The sequence below is a fragment of the Cotesia glomerata genome, linkage group LG6, assembly GCF_020080835.1.
Source record: "Cotesia glomerata isolate CgM1 linkage group LG6, MPM_Cglom_v2.3, whole genome shotgun sequence".
In the NCBI taxonomy this organism is placed as follows: Eukaryota; Metazoa; Arthropoda; class Insecta; order Hymenoptera; family Braconidae; genus Cotesia; species Cotesia glomerata.
This window is the reverse complement of record NC_058163.1, coordinates 21220917-21247332: the sequence shown is the minus strand read 5'-3', so window position 1 is coordinate 21247332 and position 26416 is coordinate 21220917. Positions and strand designations below refer to the sequence as shown.

Sequence of the window (26416 nt, the reverse complement as noted above, 5' to 3'; positions counted from 1 at the left end):
ATTTTTTCTATTTTTTAATTTAATTTTTATCAAGCTATATTTTTGATTTTTTAAAACTAGGATAAAAGACCCCATTAGTGGCGGGGACTCCATTACTGACACTTTCTTTGATTTTTTTATTTATTCAATTGATGAAATCATTAATTTCTATTATGAATGTATTATTTCGAATAGTTAAGACCTTTAGATCAAAAAAATTTTTTATTTTTATTCCAAGTAGAACATTTTTTCATTGAAAAAAAAGTGCTACTATGAAGGCTTAGAGGTGCTAATAATGGCGTCTTTTACCTTAGATATTTTGAAATTAAGAAATAAATTCAACGTCTTAATTAATAAAAAATTAAATTTATATTTAAAAAATCAATTAATTGAATAGTTTTTACAGTTAATTAAATTTTTAAAAAATTTTATCTAGTCAGCTGCCTAATTTCAAAAAAAAAATTTAATTTATTTTTAGAAAATAAATCAATTAAATATATTTTTAATAAAAAAAAACTTGTACATAAGTTTTTTTTTCTAATTTTTAATTTAATTTTTATCAAGCTATATTTTTGATTTTTTAAAACTTAGATGTTTTGAAATTAAAAAAGAAATTTAACGTCTTTATTAATAAAAAATTTAATTTATATTCAAAAAATAAATTAATTAAATATTTTTTACAATTAATTAAATTTTTAAAAAATTTATCTAGTCAGCTGCCCAATTTCAAAACAAAAAATTTGATGTTTAGAAAATAAATGAATTAAATATATCTTTAATAAAAAAAAATTTGTACAGAAATTTTTTTTTCTATTTTTTAATTTAATTTTTATCAAGCCATATTTTTAATTTTTCAAAACTAATTTCTTTTTTGTAATAAATTAAAAAAAAAAATCTTACTTATAATTTTTTTAAATTTCTAAACCTAGAATTTCTTTCCTAAATTTTTTTTAATATAATTTAATTGCTATTAAAACTTTTAAATGTCTATTTATAATCATTAATTAATAAAAAAATAAAAAAAAACTTACATGTCCATCATCGGGCTTTTGGGTCCAGTATTAACAACCAATTGTTGCTCTGGCGAAACTCGCAGCGATCTTGGCCTGCTGGACTCTGAAATGGAATCAGGAATCGAGGAATTACTCATGCCAACAGGACTCTGCCGGTCGCTTTTGGACATCGAAGTCGTCTCACGTATGTGGTGAGCAGCAAGGTTGAAATCATCACGCGAGCCTTTGCGCTTCATCAAGTGGTCGAAGCTGTTGGTGAGCGAGCGCTTGGCCTTCATGAAGATCGTGCTGCCGACGCCGACACTCAAGTACTGATTTAAAAACTCGCTGCGATTTTCGGCGGTGTCATGGACGTGGCGAGTCTGCTTGGACTCACAGTGGGCGCGAAGCAGCAGCATTAGAAATTGATTTTGCTCACGTAAACTGAACTCACGGCCAGAGCCTCCCGCGGCCTCCGCGCCCTTGTACTTAGTCACCACGATTTCTTGCTCGTCTTCGGGCAACATCTCCAGTCGTGAGAATATTATTGACTGGACACGCCGGTCATTTTGGCCTTCTATCTCCTGGCAGAGTTTGTTGTACCAGACCATTGGACAATGTTCGCAGGAGAATACTTGGTGACGCTCTTTTTTTGTGCTATTGCCGTGACATGTTGCTATAAACGCCTGAGTTATTGCTGGAATAATATATATATAATATATACTTTTGTAGTTATATGTATTATTTTTTATTTAATTAATTAATTAATTCGTTCATTCATTTATTTATCAAGCTTAGTTAATGCGGTGAATAATTATAGAATAAAATAGAAAATAAATTTATCATAATATTTTTTATAAACTTTAGAAAAATAATTTTTTTTATTTAAGTAAATTAATATTTTTTTAATTCCTTCGTAGATTTTTTATAATTAATTTTATTTTATTCATTTTTTAAAAATTATTATTATTATTATTAGAAATTTTTTAAATTTTAAGCAATGAAGAAATAATAATAATAATAATAATTTTTACAAGTTTTATAATTATTAACAACCTTGCAGTCACTATGTGACTTCCGTGACATGTGAACTATAAATATATAGAATTTTTCTTTATTGAATAATGAATTTTGTTAAATTGCACTGTACTTTTTTAACTATTGACGTTTTTAAAGATATAAGCTCTTTCCGATGTTACACTCATCAAGAGCTTTCATTTGAGTACCCACATGCATTTTGATATATTTTTCATATATACATTTATATAATATATATAAATATATAAAAAAATTGATATGGGTCAGCTTATATCTTTAACCCCTGACAAGCACACATCTAAACCGTATACCTCTTTAGGCATTGAAGGTGAAAAGTACCCAACATATTTCATTTTCAGATATCTTGGTCTCTAATAAAGTTAGAGAATTTTTTTTTTTTAAATCAAAGCTCAAAAAATTCTCTATAAAATAGATATAATATTAAATTATTTAGTGCCAATTAAAATAGATAAAAATACTATCAAAGTTTAAATATACACAAAGAATTTTAACGAAATAAAATTTTGGGGTGGGTACTTTTTACCCAGTGTGCTTGTCAGGAGTTAAAAATGTCAATAGTTGACAAGATACAAGGTCATTTCTTAATTATTGATATTTTTAAAGATGTAAGCTCATCATGATGTTACACTCATCAAGAGCTTTCATTTGAGTATCCACATACATTTTTATATATTTTTCATATATAGATATATGTAATATATATATAAATATATGAAAAATTGATGTGGGTACTCAAATGAAAGATCTCGATGAGTGTAATGTCGGGGTGAGCTTATATCTTTAAAAATGTCAAGAGTTGATAAGATACAAGGTCATTTGTTAATTATTGATATTTTTAATGATGTAAGCTGATCCTGATGTTACACATCAATTTTTCGTATATTACATATATGTATATATGAAAAATTGATGTGGGTACTCAAATGAAAGGTCTCGATGAGTGTAATGGGATGAGCTTATATCTTTAAAAATGTCAATAGCTGACAAGATACGAGGCTATTCTTTAATTATTGATATTTTTAAAGATGTAAGCTGATCCTGATGTTACACTCATCAAGAGCTTTCATTTGAGTACTCACATGCATTTTTATATATTTTTCATATATATGTCGTAGACAGATCGTGAAATTAGACAGTTCGTGAACTGTCTAAGCATTTCTAGACAGTTCATGAACTGCAGCCAGATCGTGTAATGGTCGATCAGTTACACGAAGTGGCTAAGATTTTTAGACAGCTCAAGAAATGCAATTAGTTCATGAAATGTCTAATAACTGTTTTGCCGATCGTGAAATATCTAGGAACAACGGATTTCTAAAAAGGAAACAACTAAAAAAAGATAAGATTGTAACGTTCTCGTAAAAATTTTTTAACTTTGGGACATGTATTACTATTACCTTCATAGCTAAGTACGTATCATCTGAAGCTTCATTCATGAATTTCGTAATTTCATTCCATCGAAGAACAGATACATATTACATATCATGTAATTTTGGAACATTACACTATCTGTCTAAGGCCTAATTGCATTTCATGAACTGTCTAAAAATGTTAGCCACTTCGTGTAACTGATCGACCATTACACGATCTGGCTGCAGTTCATGAACTGTCTAGAAATGCTTAGACAGTTCGCGAACTGTTTTATTTCACGATCTGTCTACGACATATACATATATGTAATATATATAAATATATGAAAAATTGATGTGGGTACTCAAATGAAAGGTCTCCATGAATGTAATGTCGGGATGAGCTTATATCATTAAAAATGTCAATAGTTCACGAAGTACAAGATCATTTCTTAATTATGTATTTAGAAATGGAGTATTTTTTTTTATTTTCGCAAATAAAAATTAGAAAAGTAATTGTTAAAAAAAAACAAAAATAACAAATTAAAACCCCAACCCAGTGAAGCGGACTATTAGCGATAAGTTCAATAATAATAGTTAAAATGATTTTAGACATAAACTTACCACCAACCAAATCATCAGCAACAGAAGCAGACTGACACTTGAAAATATACCCAACAAAACCATCAGTATTGACTTCACGGCAAATGAAACCAAAGTGCTCTGGATTCTTAAGACCTTGAACGCAGCTCGCGATGTCTTTCAGCTGTTTGTGAAACAACACTTGCTTTCTATCTGGACTAATAAGTCTTAAATCATAGCGTCCCACCTGAAAACCGCATTCACGTTTAGCCACATTACAAAAACTCAATAAAATACTTTCATTTCACTTAAACTTATATTACCATAAAAATAATTAACTGGATGAAAAAAAATTAAATAGATGGGATACCTGGAATAGCATGGTGCGATTGTGGTCCTCATTTCCTTTGACCGAGGACTCTCTCCTCGGGCCTAACACGCTTCCAGTAGAGGCTGCTCTACTTCTCATCATTTCTGGGACAGGCATTGTTGAGCTTCTGCCTTTTTTTGGGCTCTGACTCTCCTGGGTGTCGCTCGGCACCGGGAGAGATTCCACCGAGCCACCTAGAGGTGCTGACATTCCTATCGGTGTTGATGGTGAGATTATACTTCCTGATGCTGACACATTGTCTGTGCTTCCCAGATCACTTGTTACCGAGTCCTGAAATTTTTAATTAATTTTAAAAAATGTTTTAATTTTAATTTTTTATAAATTAATTAATTATTTTCATCATTAATAAAAAAAAATGAATTATTTTTATTATTAACTTTGTAAAAAATGTTTCAATTTAATTTTTTTAATTATTAATTTTTTTTTAATTAATTAGTTATTTTTATTATTAATTTTTTAAAAAATTTAATTAAAGTATTTTTTTTTTAATTACAAATTTTAATAAAAAATAAAATATAAAAAAATTGAAACCTTGTATTACAAAAACTATTAATTTATTTTAATTTAATTAAATGATAATTGTTATATTACTTACACCACTATTGCGACGATTATCACTATTAGCCTCAGGATTATCAGCAGCCTGATTTTTAAGCTGGTGACACTCGGCTAGCAAATTACTGACAGTAGCCTTTGATTTGTCAAGGCCATAAGCCCTGAACTTGACCATAGCATCGTCGATAAATGACTCTGGTACTTTCTGATGTGATAATTTAATTTTACCGACGTAAAGTACTTCGAAGAAGTGCGAGGAACTCGGTGATATGTCTGCTCCGATGCTAAGTACCGCTGCACTGCTGTTAGATCTTTGGAGATCACGATCCCGGTCGGGCCGTGCTAATGACGACTGTTCTTTCATCGCGTTGAATAATTCTTGTACCTGGAATTTCAAAAAATGTTTATTAATAAAATAAATATAAATAAAAAATTCTTAAAATTGATGATGAAAAAAAGGTGATAATTTTAAATTATTGGTTTGACATTTTTTTTTAAATTCATTTTTTTAAATTTAATTTATTTTAGAAAATTAAATGAATAAATAAAATTCACACATTTGTACTTTAAAAACTATTTAAAATTATTTTGTTCTCAATTTATTCCTAAAAGTTTAAAAATAAATTCAATAAAAACAACAAATGTGTTTTTTTAAATTCAATGTCACATTGTTAAAAAAATATTCCAATTTTCGATGTCTAATATATATTATTAAGAGAATAAACAAAATTTTGTGGCCAGTGGATTTATATGATATAATGGGTTTTTATGGTTAAATTTGGTATCGTTGGAAAAGTCTTGACCTGGAATTGTACCTTTTTATGGTTTTATATCATTCTCACCAATAGTCAATTTATGATGATAAGTATTTAGAATGCATTCGAAAATGCTCTATCTCGAGATACGTAATTAAGAAATGACCTTGTATTTTGTCAACTATTGACATTTTTAAAGATATAAGCTCACCCCGACATTACACTCATCGAGACCTTTATTTTGAGTACCCACATCAATTTTTCATATATTTTATATATTTATATATATTATATATATGTATATATGAAAAATATATCAAAATGCATGTGGGTACTCAAATAAAAGCTCTTGATGAGTGTAACATCAAGATGAGCTTATATCGTTAAAAATGTCAATAATTAAGAAATGACCTTGTATCTTGTCAACTACTGACATTTTTAAAGATATAAGCTCATCTCAATATTACACTTATTGAGACCTTTCATTTGAGTACCCACATCAATTTTTCAAATATTTTATAAAGTTATATATACTTATATATAAAAAATATATCAAAATACATGTGGGTACTTAAAATAAAGCTCTTGATGAGTGTAACATCGAGATGAGCTTATATCGTTAAAAATGTCAATAATTAAGAAATGACCCTGTATCTTGTCAACTACTAACATTTTTAAAGATATAAGCTCACTTCGACATTACACTCATCAAGACCTTTCATTTGAGTACCCACATCAATTTTTCAAATATTTTATAAAGTTATATATACTTATATATAAAAAATATATCAAAATACATGTGGGTACTTAAAATAAAGCTCTTGATGAGTGTAACATCGAGATGAGCTTATATCGTTAAAAATGTCAATAATTAAGAAATGACCCTGTATCTTGTCAACTACTAACATTTTTAAAGATATAAGCTCACTTCGACATTACACTCATCAAGACCTTTCATTTGAGTACCCACATAAATTTTTTATATATTTTAGATATTTATGTATACTAATATATGAAAAATATATCAAAATGCATGTGGGTACTCAAATGAAAGCTCTTGATGAGTGTAACATCGAGATGAGCTTATATCTTTAAAAAGTCAATATTTAAGAAAGTACAGTGCAACTTAACAAAAGTCATTATTTAATAAAACATAAGTTTATTTATTTATAGTTCACAAGTCACATAGTGACTGCAAGGTCGCTAGTAATAATGATAATAAAAATGTAACCACGTTTTTCATACTAAGCCTTAACTTAAAATGAACTTTATGACCTAAAAATTAAAAAAACCGACTAATAATAATTTTTCCGAGCAAAACAAAAAATAAACCCACTAATAAATGAATGAATAGTATCATTGATTTTAAATTGAATTTAATTTAAAGCTAGCCGTTCTGTTTGATGATAAACAAAACGATTTCGCAATAAAATAGTCCATCAAACAGATTCAAGGCTGTAACTGACTAAAATAAATTGCTCAAATAGATTTAAAATAAGTATAAGTAGCGGAGAGAAGTATTTTATTTCGAAAAAAATATCTAGTGGTGTTATAAATAATTAACTGCAAAAAATAACCTGGGAAAAATAAAATAAAGTGAAAAAGGGTGGAAAGGAATTTATCGGGGCATCGAATAAAATAAAACGAGTATTTGGTTTTCATTGGATGTCCTATTAATCAAGTGGCACTAGACCTTTAATTAAACACGAGTACGTAGTTGTCAAGTTGGTCAAGTGATCAATATTAAATTTATGTGATATATCTATATATTTATAGCATCTGAAGGAGAATCGAATAGAAAGCTAAGACAATTTCGCGGCAATTGCTGACACGGAAAAAAAATCATCAACTCCTACAGGCTTCTCATCCAATTATTAACTGATCTCTTTGTTACTCTTTTTATTATTATTATCATTATCATTATCATTATTATTATTATTTTATTTTTTGGAAAATTAGTTTTAATACATAAAAAAAATAATTTATTTATGCAAATTTTGAATTTTTAACTCTCAATTCAAAATTCTGGATCAAATATTAAAAATATTTAATATTTTAATTATTATTAAAATATTTAATTATTTATTATATCTTTTTTCTTTTTCTCCAAAATTTGAATTTAAAGTTCAAAAATCAAACTATATAATATCAGTAATTTTAAAAAGTTTAAAGTATTAATTTTGGATAAAATATTGAAGATACAAAAAAATGATAAGAGATTTTTTTTAAAGAAAATTTAACTCTCTACAAAAAAAAGCCCTTATCAATTTTGCTCTATCTTTAATCCTTGAAAAAGAATTAAAAAAAAAAAAAAAACATTGTTGTTCTTTTTTGTTGGTATGTAATAATTATATCAATTAATCGTTTCTTTTATCACCAGATGTTGCTCAGAAATTTATTCGGTGATAGTTAATAAATTATACTCATATTTTTATTATTATTGTTTATATTATTTTGTATGAAAACGAAAAAATGTTTTTACTGTCAATCACTAAGTAATTTATCAACGGTTGTTTATACGTAATTAATAATTAATGGCATTTTTTCTTCAGCCGAAGAAAATTTAGATACAATAAATAGTATTTTTATCTATCCATTAATTGAATTGCTGTTGGGAATGCAAACATGTATATAATGGGTGTGGGTGATAGATGATGGATTAGAAAGAAAACTTACTAACTGCGGTTTAAATGTAATTCATTTGATATAACGCTGAAATTTGATTTATGAGCTCAAGTATACTCGAGCGATCAATTTATTAATATCACGTCAAATTAATTTATTTTGATTTTTTAATTATTAATAGATAATTTTTGGTTTATGATTTATTAATGCTTTTAAAATTCCAAAACTTTTTGGAATATTATTTAAAATTCAAAAAAATTTTTTTAAGTTAAAAAAAAAAATTAATAGTAACTAGCAACCTTGCAGTCACTATGTGACTGCCGTGACTTGTAAACTACAATTAAAAAAAAATTTGCTTTATTAAATAATGACTTTTGTTAAATTGTACTGTACTTTCTTAAATATTGATGGTTTTAAAGATATAAGCTTATCCCGATGTTACCCTCATCAAGAGCTTTCATTTGAGTACCCACATGCATTTTGATATATTTTTCATATATAAATATATATAATATGTATAAATATATGAAAAATTGATGTAGGTACTCAAATGAAAGGTCTCAATGAATGTAATCTCGAGGTGAGCTTATATCTTTAAAAATGTCAATATTTCACAAGGTACACGGTCATTTCTTAATTATTGATGTTTTTAAAGATATAGGCTCATCCTGATGTTACACTTATCAAGAGCTTTCATTAGAGTACCCACATGCATTTTTGATACATTTTTTATATATACATATATATAATATATATAAATATATGAAAAATTGATGTGGGTACTCAAATGAAAGGTCTTAATGAGTGTAACATCGGGATGAGCTTATATCTTTAAAAATGTTAATAGTTTACAAGGTCATTTCTTAATTATATATCTAAAGACTGGTAGAGCCCTTGGCGCGTAACCGAGAGATCTGGGTTTGATTCCCAGTCTGGACTGTCTGATTATTTTTTCAATTACGGAAAAATCCCCACTGAGTAGGTCCCCCCCTTTCCCCTATTCGTTCTTTCCCAACTCCCTTAAAATTTGCTTTAATATGGCTCTTTACCGTAAGATGGACGGTGGCGTTGTTTGCTCGGTGGGTCTTATATACGTGACTGAATAAAGTAGTCAGTACTTGTCTCGGATAGCTTAACTGGTAGAGCCCTTGACGCGTAACCGAAAGATCTGGGTTCGATTCCCAGTCTGGGCTGCCATATCAAAGCAAATTTTTAAGGGAGTTGGGAAAGAACGGATAGGGGAAAGGGGGGACCTACTCAGTGGGAATTTTTCCGTAATTGAAAAAATAATCAGACAGCCCAGACTGGGAATCGAACCCAGATCTTTCGGTTACGCGCCAAGGGCTCTACCAGTTAAGCTATCCGAGACAAGTACTGACTACTTTATTTAGTCACCTAGAGCATTTTTGAATGCAGCCTAAATACTTATCATAATAAATTGACTATCGGTGAGAATGAAATGAAACCTTGAAAATGCGAAAATTCAAATCAAGACCTTTGCAATGACACTAAATTTCACTAAAAAAATTGACTTTATCAAATGACTATCCTGAACACAAAATTTTTCTTATTCTCTTAATAATATAGATAATAATAATAAATTTATTTTTTTCATAACAATAATCAGTTAAAAGTTATTAAATTTATCTGTTCAATTTACCGTGTCCTGTTTTTCAGAGATAAAATAAAAAAAAATATATATTGTACATTGTATTAAACATCCCACTGTGTATTTCAACTTGTTATTTAATTTTTATTGAGTAATATTAGTTACGGAAGTTATTGATAATAATTACATATAATCGATTTGTTTTCAAATTGTAATAAATTTAATTAAATTTTCTTTCAAACTATATTAAAAAAAAAAAAAAAAAAAAAAATCAAAGACACTTCAATAAAAATTTATCACAATAAATAAAACCAATATTTTCTAAGTAATTTGATATTAATTGTTCTTTGATACTAAGAAGTATTCAATAACATATTATAATCCTATTTTAATAACAATTATTATTACTTTGTAAAATAAAATTGATATTTAATCAAATCAATTTTATTATTATCGATTGTTAAATAAAAATAAAAACCGTATTTTTTCCGAAGAATTTAATCACTTGCGTGTCTAATTTCTCCACAAAAATAACTACTAACAGAAAAATGTAAGCATAAAAGCAAAAAATCATAAATTCCAGTGTCTTTAAAACGTCGTACTATTTTAGAATCAGTAATACCTACATACACATACAAACCGATGTAAATAAGTAACATTAAAATTATCCGGCAACCGCAAACTCTTATTCGCGGTTTTAAATACTCATAATTACTTAATTGATCAATTTATCCTGAATTGCAATTGCCTATAATTAAAATCCTTAATATCAACAATATTATTTTTTTATTTGTAACTGATAATAAAAATTAATTTACTTAATTGATTATTAAATAAATGAACAGATTGACCCGAGAGATCACCACAAAATTGATAGTAATTAGCATTAATAACAATACTGCCGGAAGAATAATATCTAAGCGGGTCAGCAAGTTCAAGATCGTTTATTGCAGACTCAACAAGAGACTTACCGATCTTCTTTTGCTAATTGCAAGTGTACTTGCATCGCTTAGTGACCCTCGGGTGACATGAGGGCCAGAAGACTTAACTGGTACTGATATCATTTTACAAACTTATTTTTTATAAAATTATTTATTCCATGCCGGTGAAAATTTCAATCACTCACAAGAAGAATTAATACAGTAATTTACACAAAATCACTAAAATTTATCACAAAAATTAATTTACATTTTTTTAACTATCAATAATTACCGATAATTTGTCAATAATAACTGTCTTTACTTAAACAAAGGCTTGAAATAAATAAAAAAAGCCGAGCCGGCGGACTGGGATGTCGACGTTCCCAGTCCCGAGTTGTAACTGAGTGTAAGTACTGTACAAACTTTTGAGCGTACTGATTGGACAGGAGGAAGAAAGATAGGAGAGAAGAATATGTGCCTCTTGCGTGTACGTGTATATTATGCATTAATATTAACTCGTCTTAGTCTGTTTTAGCGAGCAACTCGTAGAGAAGAAAAGAGGACTGAGGAGAAGAGTTTATTAAACGTGAGCAAAAAATATTAATAAAAAATTAAACGCGTATGAGGATTTACGCTTTGTAAAAAGAGGGATTTTTTACAATTAACTCAAGGTCAAGACACTGGAATTATACGGTTTTTAGATTAGCTGTTTATATATTCTAATTGCTTTTTTAGAAATTCGCGAATTCTAGGTTGTCATGTCTTGTAATAATAATTTTAATCGACGAGTTGAGAATTTTTTACTTTAAAGAAGAAAAATTAAGAAATTTATTAATTTTTTAAAAAATTCAATTATTTTTTTGATAATTTTTTTTAATTATAAAATACTAATGATAAAAATTTGTTTTTATCAAAATTCACCATATTTCGCTCATCCTAACTTTCTAATAGCGAGAAAATTTTGCCACAATGCGACACCTAACAGATTTTTTGAAAAGCTAGAAAAATAATTTTTTTTTTAATACTTTTAACTTCTAGATAATTAATTTTTTTTTTAATCATAAGTAATTTTGTTTTTTATAATTAAAAAATAGTTTTTTTTAAGAAAAATGAAATTTTGATGAAAATAATTATTAACAGATAATGGGCATAAGAAAATAGATTCTATTATTAGAATTTAAAATTCATGAATCAGAGGAAAGTTTTTTTATTTTTAAAAATAATTTTTATCAATTAAAAAAATTTGATCAGAATTTATTTATTTTCCTTGATTAAGACTTAAAATTAAGGATTATTTGCTAGATTAAATTTTCCAATAGCGAGAAAATTAGGTTACAATGCGACACCTAGCGGATTTTTAAAAAAGATAGAAAAATATTTTTTTTTTTAATCATAAGTAATTATGTTTTTTAGAATTAAAAAAAAATCTTTTTTAGAAAAAATGAAATTTTGATAAAAATGTTTACTATAGACAGATAATAATGGGCATAAAAAAAATAGATTCTATTATTAGAATTTAAGATTCATGAACCAGAGAAAAGTTTTTTATTTTTAAAAATAATTTAATAGTTTTTATCAATTAAAAAAATTTAATCAAAATCAAACATTATTTGCTAGATTTAATTTTCCAATAGCGAGAAAATTTTTTGACCGTGCGCCACCTATCAGAATTTTTAAAAAGCTTTCAAATAATTAATTTTTTTTGTTGTACATTAATTTCAAAATAATTAATTTTTTTTAATAATTAGGGATTTTATTATTTTTATTAAAAAATTAGTTATTTTTGAAGAGAAATAAAGTTATTTAAGAATAGTAAAATATTATTGAGTTAAATATTAATTATAAACAGACAGTGATAGGCAAAAAACAGATCCGCGCGTACGTATCAATAATAAACCAATTGCGATAAGAGAATAAAAAAAAAAAATATATATTTAAATATGTCGCGTGACACTTAGTAAGATTACAGACGTGACGTAGTCGGGCCTAGAAAAAAAATGTTTGAATAAGCCCTTGGGGGCTTTGACAAAATCAACAGACCGTAGTTGAACACGTTATCGAATACTAACCGCTCCCTTGTATATTACTATGGTCACTGGCCTCTTACAAAACCATATATTGATAATAATAACTTTAACGACGTAATTTATTTTAACAGTAATTTACTAAAAAATTTAATCCGTACTTTTACTTTCTTTTCTTTTACTGTTATCTTCAAAGTCCGATTAACCTATAGGGCGCCGTAAATCTATAAAAATTCTTGTTTATATAAAAATAAAAAATTACTGAAGTTAAGATAAGATTCTTGCGGTGTAATGTGAGAATAAAAAGGGGAGGAATTTAAATCTGGAGCTTGATGGAAGAGATAAAAGGAAAAGGGGTAAGTTGAGCAAAGAATCTTCACTCAAAGTTTAAATTTAAAATACTTGGAGTAAGAAAAAGTTTTTTTTTTTTTGGTTTTCCGGACTGAGATTGAGACTCGGTCCTTTAGTTTATTTTTACTATTTTTAAAAAGTACATGACCTATTTTTATAGCAAGCTAAAATAACTTTCCAAAAGTAATGTTCATTCGATAAAACTTTTACCTCATCATTATTATTTTTTAATCGTTTTAACGAGATTATTGATAGCTTCAAAGTCCTTTTAATAACTTTGGATCCCCTTTATCTATTTATAAATTTATGTTTTATAAATAAACAGCTTTGAGTGATTATATATTTTTTTTAAATTTAATCTGACTAATTATTTATTCAAATTTTGTTATTATTAAAAAATAAAAATTAGTTTATTAAAGTTAAATATTAAAAATATAAAAAAATTATATCAGACCTTTGGATAAATTTTTCTAATATCTAAAAATCGATAAACTATTTAATTATAAAGGATATTTGAGTAAAATGGATGTTAAATCGAAAAAAAAAAAATTGGGTACAAAAAATTTGAGTAAAAACATTTAATAGTCAGTAATATAATTTATGCGGGTCTATAAAATTTTATTCTGCAAAAAACAATATAACGTCACTGCACGTAAAAGTCGATTGGATCATTACATATTCTTATCTTTTTTACTCTCTTGAATAAACACAACAAATGATAGATTGTCGGGTTGTAGGAAAATCAAGTTCATGGCCTGACATCCCACGTACATCAATAATTGTCTTCATTTTGCTGCACTTGAGATAGAATCATGTCATATTTTATAATAAATTTATAAAGAAAAAATATTATTACATTCTCGAGATTTTATTGTTCGTAATTTTTATCATTTGTAGTCTTTTAAGTACTCGAATTTAAATTTTAAAATAGTCATCATTTTTAATAATAATAAATTTAAAAATTGATAAAGAAGCCAGAAAATGGAAATTTTAGGCTTTATTTTTAAAATTCTTGCTCAAGGATTAAAGATAGGGTAAAATTGATAAGGAACTTTTTATATAGAGAATTAAATTTTCTATAAAAAAAGTTTCTTATCATTTTTTTGTATCTGTTGGATACAACAAAGCATGCGTATTACATTCCCGCTCTTGTCTTATTATTATCACTGGCCCAGAAAGGGCGAAGCCCTGTATTACTATTGTATATATAGTTAATTATAATAAATCAGTCTAGATGATAAGACGTTGTTCTCACTCCTTTACTCTCACCAGCTCCTCAAACTCCAACAATATCTTCAATATTTTAACCATAATCATCACTTTAAACTTTTGAAAATTTCTGATAAGTTCTATAAGTTAATTTTTAAACTTTAAGGAGGTACTGCGGCAAATAAAGACACCAATATTTGACAGACTATCGCTCACTTACTTCCACTCACGTAAAATATCGAAAGTCACTAGCTTCAAAGATTTTTTACAAAAAAAAAATGAATACCGCTCATTTATATTTTTGATAAAAAATAATTGTTATAATTTCAATTAAATATTCTCAGTTTTTCAAAAAAATCCTAAGAAAAGTGTGGTTGTTATTCAATAAAATGTTCACTCTAACTACGGTCAGGATAGGGAATACATGTTGAATGTACGATTTTTAATTACTAATATGTATAGAGGATACTTAAAAGTACGTGTATTAAAAAATTGAAAAATATTGTAAGAAAAGTGATTTTGCACAGTTCCTCTTTAAATTCAAATTTAAAAAAAAGGAAAAAAGATAGTGTAAAATTAATAAGAACCTTTTTTGTAGGAAATTAAATTCTCTAAAAAAGGTTCCTTATTATTATTTTTATCTTCAATATTTTAGCCAAAAATAATACTTCAAACTTTTGGAAATTACTAGTGAGTTCTATATTTCGATTTTTGAACTTTAAATTCAAATTTGGGAGAAAAGGAAGAGAGATAGGACAAAATTGACGACTTTGTTTGTGAGAAATAAAATTTCCTACAAAAAAAAGTCATAATTTTCTCATATTTTTAATATTTGACCCAGAATTTTGAATTAAAACTTAAATATTCAAAATTTGAATAAATAAACTAGTTTTTCATTTAATAATAATAATAATAATAATAAAATATATTGTTTATATAATATGATATGTATAAACTTTATATAAAAAATAAATCAAGTTAATGTATATCGATCAACACGTCTATCGATACAAAATAAAACAGACAAGTTAAATTACCGCCTCCACAGAATGATCGGCAAGGCGTGATGAATAATTATGGTGATTATACTCGTGGAATAATGGATGAGACTTTGTTGGTCAGTCGAGATTGTCTACAACTATCAATATCCTAGCAATAACAATAAAAAATAAAATTAATTAAAAATTTTTAAATGATTTACATAACTGATTAATGAAAGAAAACTTACATAACATTAAAACAAGTTCTGGGAATTAATTAACACAAAAAATAATATAAATAGCTGTCAAACGTCATTGTTGGTCTTAGATATATTAATAATTATTATTATAATATTGTTGTCGTCATCGTAATGATGTAGATCCAAAATAAACCAGGAACGCGTGCGTGCACAAGTACGCTAAAATGAACGCTAACGCGAGCAATGAATTTACGTAAGAATGAAACAACTACTATATAATATATTATGTTGTATGCTGTACAGCGAGCACAATTTCACATATAATAAGAATAAGTACCCGCATATTTAAAAAACAGCGAGCTTATGTAAGAAAAGTCATAATATAATCATCCTTTTGCTACCAAGAGAAAATTTTTTAATAAAATTCAAAACTGGCGACCTGGTTTGTCTTTTTATTAAACAAAAATTAATTTATTAATTTTATTTAATAATAATTAAAGAAAAATTCAATTTATTAATTTTATTTGGTAATAATTAAACAAAAATTAATTTATTAATTTTATTTAATAATAATTAAACAAAAAAAAATTTATTAATTTTATTTAATAATAATTAAAGAAAAATTCAATTTATTAATTTTATTTGGTAATAATTAAACAAAAATTAATTTATTAATTTTATTTAATAATAATTAAAGAAAAAAAAATTTATTAATTTTATTTAATAATAATTAAAAAAAAATTAATTTATTAATTTTATTTAATAATAATTAAACAAAAATTAATTTATTAATTTTATTTAATGTTTCTTTTTAATAATTATTAAACAATAATTAATTTATCGATTTTATTTAATAATTTATTAATTTTAGTAAATTATTTTATTAAGAAGAAATAAAAAAATTAATGATAAATTAAATTGGATGCAAATCAAGGTGAAATTAGAACGGTTTTGCAGGCGTGATATGAAAGAGTTTAAGAAAATCTCTCTATTCATCAACCCACTTTACTTAACACTCGACTTTAGTTCTTTGCGTATTATATTGTAGATTCTAGATTGTAGATTGCATAATTTTTTTTTATTTAAGTTCTGTTGTATCGGCCATTACTAACTTATCGTTTTTGCGGCATAAAGACGCTTTATTTGTTAACGCAGGTCATTTACGAGAGACCGTTGTTAATGGGGAGCGTTAAAATTATAAAAAAAAGGAAAGAGGTGGAAATGTCGATGTAAAACACACACTGCGTGCTTTGATTATTTTACATGCTCTTTATGCTTGCATGGAAGAATTTTTTAATTGTTTGTTTAGTTATTTATTTATTTATTGTGGAGGTTAATTAAAATTTTTTATTATAGACTAGGGATTTGATTTATTTTAATGAGATAATTGTAGATCAAATTTAATGTAAAATTGTCTGTAGTTATAAAGTTAATTTAAAAAGAAAATTTTTATGAGAAAAAAAATTTTTTTAATTAATTTCTATACTAAAAAAATATTCAAAAATTTATAAAATGATTTTTTTTTTTCAATTTAAAAATATTTTTTTAGATTTTTATGAGAAAAAAATTTTTTTTTCATAATGGTTTTTATATCTGTAAATTTTGAATTTAATTCTAATGTATGAGTCATAAAAAATTTTTTTAATGAATTTTTACACTAAAAAAAATCTTCAAAAATTTATAATAGTATATTGTGTGACTAGGGATGAAACAAAACGATTTCAGACCAGAGTGAAGTTGCCTGCCCGAGCGAAGCGAGGGCTGGCATCACTCGGTCTGAAATCGTGTTTCATCCCGCGTCACAGATTATATTTGTCATATAAGTTGCATTAAAAATGCTAGTTTCAATGTCTGGAGCCAACCAGAACTAGATAGTTTCAGACGAACAGCGAAAATACCATTTTATTATGAAACTTATAATAAAATAGAAAGTAATAGTTTATTTTTTACCAAACATTATTCGTAAATTGACAAGTTTTCTTTTATCATTCTTATTTATGCTTAGTAACAGAATTATAATATGTCAGTACAGTTAACGGTTAGAATGACAATTATAAAGGTATAAAATAAAGAAACAATTGATAGGATTGAAAATAAAGCTGCAACTTCACCTCGCGGACAGAAAATCGTCATTTTCTGTCCGTCGGGAAGAAATAATTGATACCTGCCCGGCACAGTCGCATTGGTCTGAAATTGTCTAGTTTCGGTTGGCTCAACAGGCATTGAAACTCACATTTTCAATGCAGGTTATATGAAAAATATTTTTTTTTTCAAATTAAAAATTCTTTTTTCAGGAAAAAAATTTTTTAATAAATTAATAAGTCATAAAAATATTTTTTAATTTTTTTACTTAAAAAAAAATATTTGTCCAAAAAAATTAAAATTTTTTTCATCTGAAAATTTTTGAAAAATTATATAAATAATTATATAAAGAAAAAAATTTCCATATTTATTTTTATATTTTAAAAAACTCAAAATTAACAATTTACTTGACAAAATTATTTATAATTTTCTTTTTCTTAAAAATTAAAAATTCATGATTCAATAATTAAAAAAAAATATTTTTAACCATGACTCACGTTAATAAATAATAAAAATAATCACAAAAAAAAAATTTCAATATTTATTTTTATATTTTAAAAAACTTAAAATTAAAAATTTACTTAAAGAAATTATTTATAATTTTCTTTTTCCTAAAAATTAAAAATTCATGATTCAATAATAAAAAAAAAAATATTTATAACCATGACTCACATTAATAAATAATAAAAATAATCACAAAAGAAAAAATCAAGAATAATAGCAATAAGCAACGATAAATAATCGATATTATTATTCAAACGACACCAATACATTAAAATTAACCGCTAATTAACCAGCTATTCCGCCACCTTACAATCTCGCAAAAAAGAATCTGGTTTTAAATGGCACTCAAGGTCGGGAAGAAATGAATAAAAGTTAACACAAACTAAAAATTCCTTGGTATAGGTATAATCCACGGTGGAATAGAGTTCTCATAGCAAACCGGATGGCCTTTTTTTCCTCTGGCATCTTTTAAGATCTTATCCTCGATTATAAACTGACTTTAAACTCGTAACATAATAAAAACTTATGCAAAATACAAACATACAATACAAATGATATCACACACATTTATTAAAAAATACTCACTTTTATGGGAATATTTTATTTCAGCTATTATATTTAATTACTAAGTCCGTTCAACTTAGACATTTAATTCCCAGGATCGAGGAAAAAAATTCCACATTAATTTCCTCAAAATTATATAACAAAAATAAAATAAAAATATTTTTTAAATAATACTGCACTCACAATTTAAATGTAAAAAAATTATCACTTGATTTTGGAATCATTTATAATTAATATTAATAATTAATATTGTTAACTATAGTGATTGTTAACAAGAAAACTATCAGCAGTGTCCATTTGTACGGCTGTTAGTAAACTGATTTTGGTGGCAATGTCGTTTTGCAGAGGCACAACCAAGACGTTGAGGACAAATTTAATAATAGTTGCTAACATTAAATCTATTTAGTAGATACAGAGCATGAGCATTTATTTGTACACACATCAGTACTTAAATCCATCAAGTTTAAGCTGACCAGTGCATCAGCAAACCACTCTAATGATTGGTCATTTTATTCTCTCTATTTATTTCATTGGTTTGCTGTTTGCGTGCGCTTAAAAAAAAAACTATATATGATATATGATATGTGTTATATTATAATGCATCAACTGTATGTACGATGTGTAATAAGTGACACTCGAGAATATGTAAGCTTAAAGAGCCAACAAACAAGAGGAAAATAAATTTAGCTCTTATATGTGTTTTTATGTTTACTTGTCGAGAAAAACACATAAATGTATGTTGTATGTTATACATTATACATATACGAATCCGATTTATAAAACATGCTGCCGTAGAGTTTGAGAATTTAATGCGTGCGTGATATGGTAAGTTTTATCGACGCTTGTTCAAGCGTTATCGGTTTCATGGAACTATTCCCACTTATTTGCATTTCTTGGGTCATGAATCCACGCTGAGAACTTCATTGAAAATTTTTACCACTAGATAGATATTTGCTTGTAATTATTGGAAAAAAAAATTTGGAAATTTTAAATTGCACGCCTTAGAATACTCAGTTAATTTTTTGTAATTAAATAAATTGATTAATTATTTTTATTTATTATAATTAAACGACACCGAATTATACAGCTGTATTTAATATGAAGCTAGGTGGTGTAATTCTGAAGATAATAAAAAAAATCCGGTCTCAATTCGTCTATTTTTTCGAGAGTTATTGTGTTTACATCAAAAAAATTGCATGAAAAATTTTTTTCAATTTTTTTTTTATATGAGAAGGATTATTTAAAGTGTTTTGTTGATAATTGTCTACTAATATTATCGCATAATAGATAAGAGAAATTTATAAATGGTGTAACCTTGCACAGAAAGAAAAATTTCTTGACTGGAGAACAAAATTCTTGGCTCAAGAAAATTTTCGGGTGCCGGAAGGAAAACCGAAGTTGTGTTGGCCGAAGTAAAAATTTTTTTTGAAATTCTATTCTTGGTGGAAGTAATTTTTTCTTAATTTAAATTATCATAAATACTTGATACAATAAATTTTTATATTTGATCAAGATTTTTAGATACTTTAGGGAAGCAGCGCCACCTACTTGAGCTGAGAAAAAAATTTTCTCACCTTAAGAAAATTTTTCTCTTGAATATTTGATACCCATTTTATATTATTTTAGCGTGCAGTTATACATATTGAATGAAAAAAAAATGATTCAATATTATTTGATCTTCCCATTTGACATGTTAATCAATAAAAATATTAATGAAAATTTACTTCTATCTTTATATTTAATTTTTTGGAGCAAGAGAGAAATTTTCTCAAGACAAGAAAATTTACTTCTATCAAGAAATAAATTTTTTGGAGCAAGAGGCTGAATTTTCTCAAAACAATAAGATTTTCTTGACTTAAATAAATTTTCTTGGATCAAGATACATATTTCTTAAAGCAAGAGAATTAATTTTGTTGGAATAAGTGAAATTTCTAGTGGCAAAAAAAATTTTTTTTTCGCTCAACAAAATAATTAGGAAGAAAAATATTTTCTTGGCTCAAGTGAAACTTTTTTTTGTGTGACATAATTCGCGTTATAAAGTTTGCAAAAAAAAATTAAATTATTGAGAAGTTATTTTGATGTCGTCGGGATTCGAACTCACGCGCTTCAGATTTTAACTATCGCTTATGTTTCTATTATATTAAAACAGTACGAAATAATATTAATTTTTATGAAAAGATTTTTTAAAATTATTATTAATGGTTGTAAAAGAATAGTGAATGAATTTAAATAATTAAATAAAAAATAGCGATTAAATTGATCAATAAATCATTAGATAAATTATTTACTTAATTTATCTTTTTACAATTTTGCAATTCTTCCGCTTGAAACTTGATAATTTAAAAATGACAACTGGCTACTGTACTGTACTATAACGGGTAATTTATAACATGCGCATTGTTAATTACACATTGATAATACCCGACAATCCAGTCAAAATAATCTAGAATTTTATTCAACGTTAACTTAATAACTATTTTGCGGTTTCGTAATCCGGCTTCATCTTGCTGGTAAATTTTTTTGCTCTTCTATCATATGAAACATTTAATGCTTATTAAATTAATATAATTTTTACTTTTTATTTATAAAAAATAAATCTAACATGAATTGAAAATAAAATGAATAAACGTCAATAAAATTTATTTATCCTCTGTTGAGTATTTTAGTGTGTAATTTATCGATAAGTAATTATTAATCATGATAAATGAGATAAACAATTACTTCGAATAAACACCCCGTGGTATTTAATTGATAAATAAAATTGACCGATTAATAAAAAAAAAAAAAAAATAACAAAATAAGAAAAATAAATTATTGGTCTAATTTATTGGTGATATTTTTGTTAATACGTAAGATGTTTATCGGTCTTTTCGAATTAACTTGCCAACTTTATATCTTAGAAAGTTATTGTAAATATAATAATAGTAAATTTCAAAAGCCTGACTTTAATTGCTTAGAATCATACTTTTACTATTTCCGCTTGTTGTAATTTTAAATGCTTGCTAGTAAGAAGAGTAAACAGTTCGGAAAATCGTCAACAAATATTATTTTTGCACTTTTACTTTTGCGTTTCAAGATCGAAAATTAAAATTTTTGTAAGTAAAAAATTATTATAAAAACAGTAAAAATTTTTTTAATTATATAATTAAATGTTGATAACCAAATTTTGGATACAAATATTATCTTTGCCATTTTACTTTTGAGTTTCAAGATCAAAAATTGAAAAAAATAATTTTTTTTCAATTAAAAAAATTACTATAAAAACAATAAATTTTTTTTTTATTAAATATTTTAATATTAATAGCTAAATTTTCGATAAAAATATTTTCTTTGCAATTTTATTTTTGCGTTTTAAAATTAAAAATTAAAAAATTGAATTTTTTCAATTAAAAAAATTATCATGAAAACAGTAATAATTTTTTTTAATTAAACAATTAAATACTAATAGCCAAATGTTTGGTACAAATATTATCTTTGCAATTTTACTTTTTGGTTTCAAGATCAAAAATTAAAAAATTGAATTTTTTTATTTAAAAAAATTATTACAAAAACAGTAAAAATTTTTTTAATTAAATAATAAATGTTAATACTCAAATTTTTGATACAAATATTATCTTCGCAATTTTACTTTTGCGTTTTAAAATCAAAAATTTAAAAATTGATTTTTTTTTTAATCAAAAAAAATATTACAAAAAAAGAAAATTTTTTTTTATTAAATATTTTAATATTAATAGCCAAGTTTTTGATAAAAATATTTTCTTTGCAATTTTATTTTTGCGTTTCAAAATTAAAAATTAAAAAATTGAATTTTTTTAATTAAAAAAATTAGGAAAACGGTTGACCCTGAAGGCCATCCCTGCAACTTCCCGCTACTTTCGTAATTAAGCGCTCAAAATTGCACATTACATTTTTGAGCTCGAAGAGCTCAAAAATATAATTTTGTGTAGTTTTGAGCTCTCCGAGCTCAAAAGTCTGATGAAAGTTTAATAAAACACTATTTTTTGAATTTTCAAACCGCAATAACTTTTGAATGAATGAACCTTTTTCAAATTTTTACAAATATAAATAATGCTGTGAAGCGGGAAAGAATAGGAGTTACGGTAATTATTACGTGAAGCGTTCCACATTCACGTAACAGGATATTGGTAGGAAAGGATTGAGAAAGGAATGTGGAGAGGATAATCTTAATGTGAGTTTATAGAATATGCGAGAAAAAAATTATTAGATAGCTCGGACTGGGATTCGAACCCAGAATCTTCCGAAGACATGTCGGCTACTCTACCATTTGAGCTATCCGGTCTATACTAAATTTCCTTTCGCTTATTCTATATACATTAAGCCACACCGTCCATCTTACGGTAAGCATTTTTACAAATTTTTACAAATGAACCAATGATTTTCACGCGGTTGGCGGCATTCGACGCAGTTTTTCAAATTCTATGATATATTTTTAAACACAAATTGATAAGACCGGAAGTTTCTGTTTAATTCGAAAAAAAACACTTTTTTTCGATTTCTTTCGTCAACGATAACTCACGAACAAATCAACCGATTTTCACCAGATTGGTGGCGATCGACGTGGTTTTTTGATGTTGAGAGCTGATTAGTTTTTGGAATTGATCGGTCGAGCCGTTTGCAAGTTATTAAAAAAAAACCACATTTGGAAAAATTTTTTTTCGCAGTTTTTTTAAGATTTCTCAAAATCTATCGGTCCGAATCAGTCCAACTTGTATTCAAAATCTAAGTTTAGTCAAACCCTTTCGAATGGCACCAACCGCGATCGGTGAAGCCGTTCAAAAGTTATAAGAGGTTTACATCACACACACACACACACACATACACACAGACACAGACATACAGACACCATCGCGGGAATAGTCAGGGAAGCTTTCTAGGACCTCAAAACGTCGAGATCTGATGAAAACTCGATTTTCGAAAAACGGGGTGAAAACAATAACTTCCCGATTTTTGAAAATTTTCAATTTTCTTAGCGGGAAGTTCAAAATTATTACAAAAATAGAAAAAATTTTTTTAATAAAATAATTTATTATTAATAGCCAAATTTTTGTTCCAATGCCGTGAATAATTAATAGCTCCTTTAAATAATAAAATGAATAATAAAATTGCAGCTACAATGTACCAGGAAAGATTCACCAGTTAATGAAGCAGAATGTGTTGCATTGATCTAAATAAAAAGGAACTAGTCTGCGTGGCGGGGACTTTTCAAGTTGGTCATCAGTTCACGTGTGAAGTGTGTGCTCAACACGTGTTTCTATTTTGAGCTGCAACGAATCGGCACAGACTATAAGTAGATGAAGATAGGTCAAAGAGCTAAGCCAAGAAAATTGTATCATCAATTTAATGGTGATAGATGTCATTACAGATAAAATTCTACACGCTATTCAATTCGCTAAACGGATATCTGGAACAATATCTAGACATTAATTTATATCGAACGCGGCATTGGCATTCCCTTCTATTCAACAATTATCTATTTATAATAGATAAAAAATTCATCTTTAATTTTTAAAATTGACAACAGTTATTTCATATAATAATTATAGAAAAAAAAATAGTACAGATTATGACACATTGTTAATTTATAAACTGTCGCAATTGATTTTGCATTAATGTTACTGCAAACTCTTCTTTGTAATAAAAAAATGTGACGTAATTTAATGAATGTTGAAAGCTTTAATTATATAAGTATTTTTTTTTTAATGGATTTGTTTTTAATAATTAGATAAAATAAATTTTAGATTTTTAAATAATTTAAATGAAATGACGGAAGATATAATATTTATAATAATAATATGATATGACAAAAGAGATTGTCGTTGGCAAAGTAAATATTTAAATTAACAAGTTGCCAAACTGTCTAGTGGATTCATTCGCTAATTTTATTCTATTTATATTTTCAGGAACGAGCGGATATCCCATCATCCACCAAACATGAATCTCATTCACGTTTAATCGTATATCAGAGATACAAATATAATGATACACATGTATGTTGACTTTTTGAAACTAAAAGATTATATAAACGCGTGGTAGATATAAACACAATCAATGAGAACAATGTTGTTTCTATTGGAATGAAAAACATCAACAACGAGAGTAACATTAATGATTAATCGAAGGACAAATTTTATAAATAAATAAGTAAATAAGCTAAGGATAAATATAGCAGGAAGCTATCTAACATTGAATTGCTTGGGTTTTTAAAATATTTAATTATTAAATTACTAAATAAGTATACGGATGAATATGTATCTATATAGATGAATATAAATTGTGTTAAATATATTACTTACCGTCTCCGCATTCTCAACCTTGAACAGATGATAATAGTAGAGTCCGTCATCTCCTTTAATAAGGTACAGAAAATTGCTACCCTTGGAGTCTTGGGAATTCGCTGAAAGCGGTTGTGGCTTTGAAGTACCTGTTAATGAGTGCCGAAACAAAGGCTGCTCCTTATCATTTGTGTATGCGGATATGTATCCTGATGCCACGTGGAGATTTACCTGGGAATTAAATTTTTAAATTAAAAAAAAGTTTTTTTTTTTTAATTTTATTTATTGATTTATTTAAAAAAAAATTTTTTTTTGTTTTATTTATTAATCTATATTATTAGGAGAATAAGAAAAATTTTGTCAATTTATTATGATAAGTATTTAGGCTAAATTCGAAAATGCTCTATCTTTAGATACATAATTAAGAAATGACCATGTATCTTGTGAACTATTGACATTTTTAAAGATATAAGCTCATCCCGGTGTTACATTCATCAAGACCTTTCATTTGAGTACCCACGTCAATTTTTCATATATTTATATATATTATATATATATAAATATATGAAAAATATATCAAAATGCATGTGGGTACTCAAATGAAAGCTCGTGATGAGTGCAACATCGGGATGAGCTTGTATCGTTAAAAATGTCAATAATTAAGAAATGACCTTGTATCTTGTCAACTACTGACATTTTTATAGATATAAGCTCATCCTGACATTACACTCATCGAGACCTTTCATTTGAGTACCCACATCAATTTTTCATATATTTATATATATTATATATATGTATATATCAAAAATGCATGTGGGTACTTAAATGAAAGCTCTTGATGAGTGTAACATCAGGATGAGCTTATTTCTTTAAAATATATATTATATATATGTATATATGAAAAATATATCAAAATGCATGTGGGTACTCAAATGAAAGCTCTTGATGAGCGTAACATCGGGATGAGCTTATATCTTTAAAAACGTCAATATTTAAGAAAGTACAGCGCAATTTAACAAAAGTCATTATTTAATACAGCAAAATTTTTTTTATTTATAGTTTACAAGTCACGGCAGTCACATAGTGACTGCAAGGTTGCTAGTTTTTATTAATTATTTTATTTATTAAATTTAATTAAAAAGCTTTTTAAAATTTGTTTCTTTGTCACAACTAAACTCTTGAAACTTCTGACTGACCCTCTTAAAAATAAATTTATAAATAAAGTCAACTGACTCATATCATTATTTTATTAATAAATTCTCAAGTCTGAGTGAAAGTTTTTTATGCGAAAGAAAAAACGTGATGTTATTATTAAGTTAACAAAGTTAAATAATTAATTGGGCTGATTAAAACTCAACGTGGACTATTTGAGAGACTTTTATATAAATTTGGGTAA

The 26416-nt window shown here is 26.3% G+C and overlaps 1 protein-coding gene across 4 annotated transcripts in view; it reads right to left on the bottom strand.

Moving 5' to 3' along the window:
* The window catches only part of LOC123266600 (TBC1 domain family member 1), a 33103-nt gene that overhangs the window by 3479 nt on the left and 3208 nt on the right, over window positions 1-26416 (bottom strand). For 2 of the 4 annotated variants that reach the window (XM_044730899.1, XM_044730900.1), the window contains exons 3-7: window positions 25042-25251; window positions 4945-5289; window positions 4329-4619; window positions 4001-4205; window positions 1011-1668 (exon numbers count right to left, since the gene is read on the bottom strand). In XM_044730899.1, coding sequence (XP_044586834.1) covers window positions 1011-1668; window positions 4001-4205; window positions 4329-4619; window positions 4945-5289; window positions 25042-25251 — 1709 coding nt within the window. Of the gene's footprint in view, window positions 1-1010; window positions 1669-4000; window positions 4206-4328; window positions 4620-4944; window positions 5290-10864; window positions 11220-18748; window positions 19046-25041; window positions 25252-26416 lie in introns of those variants that run through there. The other 2 variants (XM_044730903.1, XM_044730902.1) reach the window with 2 other exon arrangements.